General features: G+C 33.7%; 1 protein-coding gene across 1 annotated transcript in view; it reads left to right on the top strand.

Moving 5' to 3' along the window:
- The first annotated feature begins 6,096 nt into the window (after nt 1-6,096).
- Nucleotides 6,097-12,723, top strand: part of LOC114334789 (uncharacterized) — a 44,530-nt gene continuing 37,903 nt past the window's right edge. Inside the window, exons 1-2 of the mRNA XM_028284883.2 lie at nt 6,097-6,249; nt 11,439-11,666. Of these exons, the coding sequence (XP_028140684.1) occupies nt 6,135-6,249; nt 11,439-11,666 (343 nt within the window). The 5' untranslated portion in view covers nt 6,097-6,134. The remainder of the gene's footprint in view (nt 6,250-11,438; nt 11,667-12,723) is intronic.

Genomic DNA, 12,723 nt, shown 5'->3' with positions numbered 1-12,723 from the left:
AGAACAAGAATTATATTTCAGGCCTTTTAAGATGAAGGAGATACCTTCTCTGTGGCTCAGTGGTAAGAGCGCCTACCTTTGGATCGAAAGGTCCGAATGGTCGTGAGTTCGAATCTCACCAGGGTCAGGCATTTTTGGTTTACTATAAATTAATGAATGAAAATAGTTTCTGTCCTTGTGGGATCGGTACTCACCGGAGGGACCGCAGACGTTCGGATACAATTAGCGTCTCTTTGTAAAGACAATGACATCGACTTTGCAAAGTAAAAAGACACTTACTCAACACACACACTACACATTATTCCCCTGAGTTAGTGATAAGTTATAGTCTATAAAATCATTATGAAATTGACTGGCCAGTTGGTTGTGAAAACCAGTGCCAATAAAACACAAAACACACACATGAACAAGGAGACAGTGACGAATGTATTGACAAGAGTGATTCGGAAGTAAGTGAAGAAATAGACAATGTTAGTATAAATAGTGACTATCCTGACCAGCTTTAAGATGTTGACCTTCCAAATATCACAGAAAACTAAACGTAAAGATGTTTTTTGAGTTTCTTTAACTTTTTCAATTGCTGGGGTTTGTCACACCCCACCTGTCTGTTAGTCGCAAAAAAATTCACATGTCTGGTTAACTGGCAGTAGACAGTGTATACAAGCTTTTGTTCCAAAAGCAACTTGATATTATTTTGTTTTTGTTAAAATTAAAGCCAATCAATTTTGTTCCAAAACTTTTAGAACATATGTTAAAATCAATATAATCTATATTTTACGAGAAAAATTGCACATATTTTAAAAAAATATGGAGGTAAACCAAAAATGCCTGGACCAAACAGAGTTTTTGTGTGAAATACCCCCTCAGAACGCCACCACTTAACAGACAAGAAGACGTTCCCTGTGTCAAAATAAAACTACTAGAGCATGTGAAAATTATCAAGTTCCACTTCACGATCAATGTTTTGACGAATTTTATAAATTATAAACCTTTAAATTTCAATAAATTAAAAAAAAACTTAATCTTAGTTCTTATTTCAGTAAGTGCCCAAGGGGTCGTTACGACCCACTCTCAAACTCATAAACTAAGTATCAAAAAATGTTTTAAACATTTTTCATTAGTCCAGGAACTGAAGCTTTTCACTTCGCAATTTTTACAGAATGGATCGATTTGCTTGAAAATTTGATAATAAGTAGTGGAGAGTCCAATGATCAAAATCTATATGATTCCGAAAGGCGCTTTTACCATGGGGGTGGTTGCCACTCCATCTCGGGGGTGGAAATTTTTTATTATATTTTGATTGCAAAAGTTGATAAAAACGTTCATTCTAAGCAAAAAATGTTCTATACATTTTTTTGATAAAATTAATAGTTTTCGATTTATTCGCGATCGAAATTGTTAGTTTTGAATAGAAAACATTAATGTTTTTCGATATACTCATTTACGATTCACTCAATTTTTGCCGTAGAAAATTGTTTTTCAAACCAATTCTTGGGAACTAAATGACCTACAATTTTATATTGAAATATTTTTTCGTATCCCTGATGCTAACCTTTCTATTCTGAAGAAAAACGATTTTTTACCAAACTACAAAATTCGTTATTCGCTTTTAACTCCAGTTTTTTAAAAACTAATCATTTTAAGCCAGTCAAACTTCTAGAATCTATTAATAATATATAAATAAATAAGAATTAATAAGGCCAATGACTAAAAACACCGCTAACTTACATTATTATGCTTCCAATTAGATTTCTCTTTTTTTTTTTTAAATATATTGATTTTTTAACCGTAACTTTATCATTTTTTGTCTTAGAAAGTTTCGTAAAAATTTTTTTTGTAGATTTTGCAAGATATATTGTATAAGCGTACTAATATTAAATCTTTTTAAAAGTCGTAGAAAGAGGTGGCTTTGAAAGGGTTGGTAAAGGTGGTTTTTGCATGTTATTACAAGTTTTAATTGTCAATAGCTCACTTAATTTGTGCCGTAGAAAAAACTTTTGCAAACCAGGTTCTTGGAACTTAAATTAGCTACAATTTTATATTTAAATATTTTTTCGTATCTCTGATGCTAAACTTTCTATTCTGAAGAAAAGGCCATTTTTTTCCAAACTACAAAAATTCGTTATTGGCTTTTAACTCCATTTTTGTAAAAACTAATCATTCTAAGCCGGTCAAACTCTTAAAACCTATTAATAATACATAAATAAAAAATACCAAATAAGGTTAATGACTAATTTTAATTAGGGTGGTGATTTGGGCGTTGCTTGCGATCACTTTTTCGCTGAAAAGAATGGGGACTAACATTATTTTCATTATGAGTCACTTAATATTTGAGCTAGAGACTTTTTTATTTCTGGAGATAGATATTTTTAAGTACTTTAAATTAGTTTGAACAAGTTGTCCTCGAAAAATGCATAGTTTTCCCGTCTTTTGACTTTGAAACTACAATATTTAGCATTTGACGAAGAAGAGCCAACATATAATATAGTATAGCTCGATTACTATTGGTCTTAAAGAAAATTTAAAAAAGCAGTTTTGTTTAATTTTTCACAAGGTACATTTTTGTTAACTAAAGTTATTTTGATAGAACGAAAAATTTTCGAGTTATTAGAAGAAAACTTTTTAATAACATTGATTTTTCGATATAAAACTAACACTTTCGATAGCGAACAAACCGAAAACTATCAATTTTATCAAAAAAATGTATAGAACGTTTTTTGCTTAGAATGAACGTTTTTACCAACTTTTTCGATTTAAATATAATAAATAATTTACACCCCCGAGATGGGGTGGCAACCGCCCCCATGGTAAAAGCACCTTTCGGCATGATATAGATTGTGATCCTTAGACTATCCACTATTTATTCACAAATTTGCAAGCAAATCGATCCATTCTGTAAAAATTGCGAGGTTTTGTCCTATTTTAAACTTCATTACTTGGACTACATGTCTTATTTAATAATTTGGTTGTGATTTTGTCTGAATGGTGTCAATAATATTCATAGTTCTGGGCATTAATGATAAAAACAAAATTTGTTTAAGTGGTGAAACTGTTGCGAGTGTGAGTCCATTATACAGTTTGGTGATGAAAAAGGTCAATACTCACAATCTATATATTATTATGTTTCGGGACTTACATTATTTGTCCCATCTTCAGGCCAATTAAAGAGGTCTTGTGAACAAATTGTTAATATATATCAGTTCCAAGAGGGTTGTTGCAGCTAACAACCCTAACAAGCTCACAACCTAACCTGTTTAACCAAGACCTCTTTAACTGGCCTGAGGATGGGACAAATAATGTAAGTACCGAAACCAGTCATCATTTTTTAAGATCAAAATAAAGAACATATATAGATTGTGTGTATTGACCTTTTTCATTACCAAATTGGAAAATTTGTTTACTTTATTATTTTTTTATATATTAGAAACGATTTCCGAAGTGGAAATCGAAAATTTGTTCACTTTATTATTTTTTTATATTTTATAAACGATTTTCGAAGTGGAAATCAAAACGTCAAATAAACTTAATTTTAAAGTTAAATTGTAGTTTATTCCCACCAAAAATATAAAATTGCGTTAAAATGCCACAAGAAAGTAGCTGCAGAACAATATTTCGAAAAGCATTACGAGTAATTCAAGAACAAAATAAATAAACGAAGCTATAAAAAATAATACTAGCAATTAAAATGAGTATTCTTCTGTTCGCTACGCCTCTGGAATCTTATCTACGTCCATCTGGAGACCATGCCCAAGATAGTGTTAAAAAAAATCGTGAATGGTAAAATATATAAATTTTACACGAATCCGTACTTGTCCGGAATTTTGAATAAGAAAATAATTCATATGCAAAATTTATCATGTAGATCTACCTACAACGGCGAATATCGTCTATAAAGTTGGGATGGGCTAAAACATTGATCTAGTGTCGTTATTTTAAACAAAAGAAGCTTCAGTTACACTGAAAAAGTTCAAAATGTTAATTTTATCTAAATCTAACAATCATTTAATGCAGTTTGACTTGATTGAGATTTACCTCTTCTTCAGCTTCTTCTTCTTCTTCTTCTTCTTCTTCTTCTTCTTCTTCTTTGTTATAAGCAATTCTGCTTGTTCATTGGCGGATTGATACCTCTATGGAATGTTTTCACTCCATTTCTTGCGCATTCGTCCAATAATTCTTCTGCCGATTGGTGATTTATCTATTTCTATTTTGACCAAACGGGCCTCACTCTTTCTGCTTATGCGGTTATTCCACTCTTTTTATTTTCTCTTTAAATTATACGCTATACGTTACATTTTCTTCTAATCGTCTTTCGATCTCTCAGCGTCTTTCCTGTAATATTCTGAGTACCCTCATATCTGCCGTTTCCAGTAGTCTTTATGTTGTTGCTGTGTCAGATCTTTTTTCTGAAGCATATGTCACTATTGGTCTTATACTACCTTTTTGAATTATTGACTTAATTTTAGTGTTAATATGTCTGTTTCGCCATATAGTGTTATGAAGGCATCCTGCTAGTCTATTTGCTTTTTGTACTTGATCTTTCACTTCTTTGTCCAGGTTTTCATAGCTGGGTAGTATAATTGAAAGGTATTTTATTTCCATTACTTGTTATTGCTAATATCATCAATTTCTATTTTATCATTTTATCAAATCAAGTTCTACCTCCACCCCTCCTTACCGCAGGAGATAATAAATGGGGAGGATATTTACTGAACGTTACTTTGGATGCCTTGGGTAATGGAAGATGCTCTGTTTTACTTTATGTGCTTAAGCCATCTGATTTTAGGGGCAGCTAGAAAAGCTTTCCTCCCTATTAATGATAATTTACTTATACTTGACTTTGGACTTGTGTCCTAAAGAACATAACGTGTTCCGGGCACCGAGGCACCGACCTAAATCAGTGTCCCGCTGTCCGGACTGTGTGTGCATGGTCACTCAGCCATCGAATTGGCAAAATAAATTTCAGTCAGCCCACGTTTGACGGTACGTGATCTTGATGCTCAGATTCAACGAGTATGGTCCTTTTGAGCTATCTGAAGGGTATCTAGTGCCTGAAGGGCGACTTCTCTGTGTTTGTGGTTGAGGACTTTAATTGATCTATTTTACATCGTAGTGGTGTTGCTCGACTGAAGTAACAGAAAGTTGTTAGTACAGGGTTAAGAGAAAATAATATTAGAAAGAAAGTAATAATAAGTGGGGTGTAGATTCCCCAGGCTGTGCGGCCATCACACATCCCGTAAATATTAGTTTTTGGTTTTTGTTTTTTTTATGGGATAAGAGGTTAGTATAAAAATTTAAAAAACCATCATTCTGAAGATTGTCTTTTGTTGCGTATGTCCAAATATGTACCTTAATGAGACCTTTCCAGGTATATTCAGAGCTGCCTGATCATGTGGTTTTGGACGGTCTGTTTCTTTTCTTTGTGGGTTTTACATGTGTGCCTTAATGCGGCTTATGATAGTGTTGGCAAAAATTTACAATTTTCCATTCTGATATTTCGACATATTAGCGATGAGGGATGACTCCTGATTGTTTAGTTGATTTAGCGTTTTTTTCACGTGTTCTGTCTTTTTGTCCAACGTTACGCCTAGATATTTGGCTTGATTTGGCCATTCAATTTGGGTATTGAATATGTATAATACCTCACTTGATCTACCTCTACTTTTTGGTACATGACGGCCTGTGTTTTGTCAGGGTTGACAGCTATTTTCTACTGCAAGCACTATTCTTGTAGTTCATTAAGTGCCTTTTGTAGGGGACTTGCTGTTAGATCTGAGTTGGTACTGGTAGCAGGTATCACTGCATCATCTGCGTATAGACTTAGCAACGATCTGGGTTCAGTTGGGGTATCTCTCTCGTATATGTGGTGTATAGATATGGCAATAACACCAGTCCCTATGTCACACCAGTCTCCATAATTCCAGCTTTGGGTAGGGTGTAATAATATAATAAGTGTTGTCAAAATATTACCGGTATTCTTTATGCCTTAATGCGAAAATACATTATGTACTTTACCTAGTAACGCTTTCGATAACATGTTACTTCTTAAAATAACTATGCCAACTCTTGTACAAACGGCAAAAATTCCTAGTGGGGATTTTAAAAATAATATAAAACATCTTTTTCACGTTGTCAAAATGGCAAATCAAGACATACAAACAAATTCCTTAAAGTGTGAAGTAAACATGGTGATCTTGTGCATTCTAAGTGTCTTCTTCCTTTGTACAACTGATGCACTTCCCAGCAAAAGAGGTAGAGTTTTTCAATAAAATAAAAAATAATCTTAACCAATATTGTTATTAGTAACATTTATATTTGATATACAAATATTTCATAATTGGATTAATATATTTTTTTTTCGAGGGGGTTGTTTTTGTATTTTATTATTTTATTTAAAATTGTTTTTTATATATCCAAAATTTCTTAAAGATGTTACAATACAAGTATCTGTAATTGTTGCAGTTTTTATAATAATATTTTTTGTGCTTTTGTAAATTGGAAAAGGAATTAATTTGTTTTGAAGTATTAGGTAGATTCAAACGGTTTGATGATGCCAACATGATAAGGACAACGCTCAATTCTAATCTAACCTGCTTCTATAAGTTTGACAAATCTGCAAATGTTTGACTTTTGATGAACAGCTTTTTCCATATCAAGGAAGAACTTCTTCTTCATCATCAATCTTGTTAATCTTCGATAACTTCTAAACAGTCATACTAGGTTTTTTTTTACATTGTCCAATGCTTCTTCGACCTATTGCCGATTTGTGTTGAGAATTTCTTGCTATTCTATTTTGTACCTTCTATCAAGATGTTTATTCCACTCTATTCTTCTATTGTGTACCCATGTGTAAAAACAGGAACTATTTTGCACTGTTTTCGAATGTCTTCACTTCTTTCCCTATCGTATAAAGTGTTGTCAATTATCCTTCTTACTACATTTATATGTATTGTTTCCAGTGTTCTTTTACTTGTGCCAGTCTTGTTTCAAGAGAGATCTGAATGAAAAGATATAGCCAGAAAGGCAAAGACCCATCCAGGGTTATGATGCCAAAAGAAGAAAAAGAAGAAGGTCTTGTTTCTGCATTGTACATCATAGTGGGTGGTATTGTTGTCTTTTACACCCTAGTTCTCATATATGTATAGAGATCTTTATTTCTCCATATAATATCCTTTATTTTATTAGATTTTGCCGCTTAAAGTCTTCCTTCATTTTCGGTGTTGCTCGAACTTGTTATCTCTATTCCTGGCTAATTTTGTTCTATCACGTTCCCGTCAATTTCCAATTTACATCATATCGGCTATGTACAGGTGGTCATGCATTTTGTTTTTTCAGTGGCATTTTTATATTCACACATTTCTATTTGTGCTAAAAGAATACACGAGCATCTGAAGATTTACTTCATTTTCTCCTACTAGAATATTGTCTTCATAACATATTAATTTCACCTCCACATTCCCCATTTTATATTCGTTTCCTTTGCACACTTCCATTATTCATCATCATCCTCAGGCCTCACTCAGTTTTTTCCAGTGTTCCCTACACTGGGCCGCATGTAGCCAGTTTCCTTCTACTCTTTTTACGTCGTCGACACATCCAGTTGGTGGTCGACCTCACCTTCTTTTAGAGTTTCTAGGACTCCATTACATAATTCGTCTTGTCACCGTCCATTTTGTGTTCTAGCTAAGTACTTTACTCAGTTCCACAGTCTTCAATTCCTTATCTTTGCCTGATTTGTTGATTTGCTCGAAGGCTCACGTCCAGCATTGCACGGTCCATGGCTCGCTGTGCAACTCTGAGTTTATTTGCGGATTTTTGCGTCAGTGTTACAGTCTCTTCTCCATAAGTTTATATGGATCAAACACATTGGTTATAAACCTCTTGCTTAAGACACATGCTAATTGCACTTTTTATAATATGGCTTAGTTTGCAAATGCTGCCCATGTTAGAACTTATCGCCTCTGTATTTCACGTGTTTGATTGACTTTGCTTATTTTGATCTCGTATCCCAGAAATTTATAAGTGTCTGTTTGTTGTATAATATTAGTGCCAGTAGTTATATTTCTGCTCATAGAACGTCATACGTCATAACTTCAGATTTCTCAAAGTTTATTTTTAATCCTGCTCTCTCAGAAAGTTTTGAATACGACTCTAGAACTGGCTTGAACTCCAGAAATGCAAAACTGAAAATATACAGAGTTGCAATCAGACCAGTAGTTACGTACGCAGCTGAGACAATGTGCCTCATGGAAAAAGATGAAGAAAAATTGAGAATATTCTAAAGGAAAATCCTCAGACGGATTATGGGTCCGATAAGAATGGACAACGGAGAAATGAGAAGAAGAATGAACCATGAACTAAGAGACATAATTAAGGAAGAAGATATAGTTAGATTTATAAAGGCACAGAGGCTGAGATGGCTGGGACACATAGAGAGAAGGAAAAACGACCTTCTGATTAAGAAGATCACCAGATGGAAACCAGAAACTGAAAGACCAAGGGGAAGACCCAGAGAAAGATGGGAGGACCAGGTCATGAGGGATATCAAAATTCTGGAAGTGAGAAACTGAAGGGAATTATACACATATCGAAATGAGTGGAAGAAAATTGTAACGAAAGCCAAGTCATACAACAAACTTTGACAACATAAAAGTGGAATGCGGAGTGATTCACCGCAATAACCGAATCAGAGAGCTCTAATTAGGAGCGGCAAACATTCCACCTGGAATGAAAAGCCCTGCTGATGATGAACTGGCTTGAACAATTTTGGTGAAATATTGTCTCCTTGTCTTATTCCTCGAACTCAGCTGAATTTTTCTGTTTTCGTGTAGTCATATACTTGATGTAGCGTTCTCATAGATGTTTTTAATTAGTGACATATACTGTAATCTATTCGGCTTTTCTTCGGTGCTTCCAGTACTATTTCAAATTCTATACTGTATTTTGTGTTGTACTCGATGCATTTACCAGTTAATATCTTTATGGTATGCAAATTAGGGTGGTGCGAAAAAAGTCGATAATTCCGTGTCGCTATAGTGCGGAAAAGTTGCGATTGGCAATTACAAGAAAAACAAAAAAACAATTACTCAAATCGGACTTTATCTTCCGATCCCGCAACGGGCCTAAAGATTATGAAAAAAATTAAATTTTACCTTTTTTTCAAAATGTTTTATTTATCCCCCATGTACGTTTTATTTATCGCTATAGTAAAATTTATTTACAGTTTGCATGGTTGAGTGAAAAAAAAAACAATTTTACGCATTTAACGAATATCTTCAGATTCCGCAAGGTCAATCAAAATCTATAAAAATTTGAAATTTTTGATGATTTTGATAAATTAAGAAACATTTAGTTATCCAATTTTTCTGTCACATTGTAAAGCTATTCGCTTGTTTAGATATTGTATGACAATATTTAAACAACCCAGAACTCAAAACGAGGGGGTGATTGCACTTCTAGCTCCACACGCACCCTTCTCTCCAACCAACTAATGAGTGTATGTTTTTTACAATATTTACATATTATATGTACGTGTCTTTTTCATCTGTTTGTGTCCAGCTCTTAAATGCCAACTTTGTATTGTGATTTCTTGGTAAAATCTGGCAGCATGGACCTTGATTTAAGTGTTGTCCTGATGAATCAATCTCTTGATTGGGATCACATACATTAGTATTAGACGATGCTTCCGTGAAAAACTTTAGTAGACACAGTCGTCAGCTTCCTTGTGGCAGGGTTGTTTTGTACATTCCAGTCTGGCATGTCGCCCGATGTAATGCAAGAAAGTATATCTTCATTTGAAACTCTTCGAGGAAGTGGTGGGGAAGAGAGTTTTGCAACATTCCAGTCTGTTATTTTAGTTTAGTCATATGCTACAAAATTTCAAGTAGTAGAGAGAACGGAAACACATTAGAGAGCTAGGGCTAAGAAGTGTGTTAAAAGACGGACGGACTAAAGCCAAGGGCAAAAGTATTAGAAATTTAATCCCTCCTACTTTAAATTGTCAAGCGCAGGACCGTTACAAAATACAAATTGACTGAAATATTACAAAACTATCTTACTCACCAGTTCCTCGAAGAGTTTCAAATGAAGATATATGTTCCTGCATTACATCAGGCGACATGTCAGACAGGAATGTACAAAACTATCCCTGCCACACGTAAGCTGTCGAGCGGTGCGTAAAGTTGGTCACGGAAGCATCGTCTAATGTCTAATGTATGTGGGCCCCAATAAAGAGATGGATTCATCAGGGCAACACTTAAATCAAAGTCCATGCTGCCAGATTTTACCACCGAATCACAATAGAAAGTTGTCGTTTAAAAGCTGGACACAAACCGATGAAAAAGAAATGTACATAATATGTAAATAATGAAAAAACACACACTCATTGGTTGGTTGAAAAGAAGGCTGTGGGCGAAGCTAGAAGTGCAATCACCTCCTCGTTGTGAGTTCTGGTTTGTTTAGATATTGTCATATGCCAAGTGCTTCACAACGTAACAGAAAAATGAGATAACTAAATGCTTTTTATTTTATCAAAATCATCAAAAATTTCAAATTTTTATAGATTTTGATTGACCTTGCGGGATCGGAAGATATTAGTTAAATGAGTAAACCTATTTTTATCTACTCTATCTCATATTATGTATAAGTTTTTAGGTTGTGAAAACTGTCATGTTATAGATAGCAGTACGTGAAGGATTTAAAGTGTGCGTAAAGTAACAATGCATTTTAAATAGGGATTTACTTTTTCGCCCTGTTTTTTTGGCACACTTTCATATAATCAAATATCCTTAACTTTCGCGTTGTCATGGTGATGACATGTGAGCAATAAATTACAACAAAATTTTGACAGTTTTGTGGTTTGAAAGAAGTTAGAATTTTAAAATATCAAACTTCTAAAAATTGTAGAATAAAAATGAATTCCAGTGACGAAGAGTTACAGTTTTTTTATTTGTTTATCGCGATTCGCTATTACGCGATGTATAGCACTCGCTCAGCTATAGCTCGTGCTCTAAACATCGCGTGCGTTCGAAAAAAGCATACTTCACGAACTGTTTCATAAATAATCAATTTGTATCACTCAACCCTGCAAACTGTAAATAAATTTACTATAGCGATAAATAAAACGTACATAGAGAATAAATAAAAAATTTTGAAAAAAAAAGGTAAAATTTCATTTTTTCATAATCTTTAGGCCCGTTGCGGGATCGAAACATAAAGTCCGATTTGAATAATTGTTTTTTTTTTTTTCTTGTAATTACCAATCGCAACTTTTCCGCGCTATAGCGACACGGAATTATCAACTTGACTTTTTTCGCACCACCCTCATGCAAATAGTCATTTGTACCATTACCACTATAACGTTATTCTTTAATATTTGATTTAATTATCTTGGTACGTACATATTATTATATAACAAAGATTATAGCAAACTATATTTCTAGGTTTATGGAGACATGTAGAACCTTCTCAGTCGGGATACATGATAGGGGGATACTACAAGAATCCGTCCCCGAACCAGGATTATTATCCCTCAATGACTGCTTTTGTTACTAAAGATGTTGTCGCTACCAATACTTTTGCGGGCCTCCCTCAAGAACAGGGATGGAACTCCGATTCTAGAGAAGAATTTACAGAGAGGGTACCGGCAACCCAAGATATTCCAAATAGAAGTAAGTTTTAATATTTTAAAAAGATAAATAAATTAAATTCATGTAAGTTTTCAGCATACAGTTTACAATTTTTGTATAAAATACGAACACAAAAGTTATTAAATAATAATTAGAAAATTTAGGCCTATTGAATTAAGAGGCTACATCAGCGCGCTGTCAAGCGCGCTTTTTTTTAGAAATTTCTGCGAACTTTCAACAGTGCGGCTACAGTGCGTCGGCAGTACGATCGTGATAGTGACACTATACTATTAAAAACTAAGGCACAATATTGTGATAACAATGATTATTATACTCGTATACTCATTATACTCATATTATACTCATAAATGTTGCCAAGTCAGTGAAGTTCGATTTCTTTTATAGATAATCGATTTTTAGTAATTCCAATGTGACACTGTAGTAATAATGCCTTTTACAAAATTAGGCTTTTATTCACATAAAACTTGACAGTAGAATTAATTTGAATGACAAAACAATTAATCAATAAAATAAACAATGACAAAAGAATACTAAATTATACTACATTCACCCGGCCCTATTTTTGAACAAAATCTTGCAAATATCTTGGTTTATTTTTAGTTCTAGCTGATTTACGGCTAGATTGAAAATCTGAATTTTCCAATCTTGGTTCATGATTATCATCAGGTACTTGATTCGATTCTTGAATAGATAAATTTCTATTATAAAACTAGAATTCTCTAGTGTATTATTTGGACTTTCATTTTCATCTTCATCGTTATCTTGATTCAATAATTTCAGGTCACCTCTAGGAGCTAAATGCTTCGTTGAAACTGTACTTTTCTTTCCGTTTGGATACTGTATTAGGGCGTAATCTGAATTGGCTTCTAAAAGATCAACCTCTTCAACTAAAGGATCAAACTTACTTTTTCATACAAATTTTCTTAGTAATACTTTGTCTGAATCTTTAAGCCATGATGGAATAGAAGTTCCGCTAGTTGATCTTCGCTGATACGTAAACAAACTTTCATGAGGTATACAATTGGTTGCTGTACACAGTAAACTTCTTATAGAATGCAGAGCCTCTGGTAGAACAGTC

Source organism: Diabrotica virgifera, chromosome 9, assembly GCF_917563875.1.
Source record: "Diabrotica virgifera virgifera chromosome 9, PGI_DIABVI_V3a".
Taxonomy (NCBI): Eukaryota; Metazoa; Arthropoda; class Insecta; order Coleoptera; family Chrysomelidae; genus Diabrotica; species Diabrotica virgifera.
Note: the sequence above shows the minus strand (reverse complement) of the source record. Positions and strands in the feature narration are given on the sequence as shown.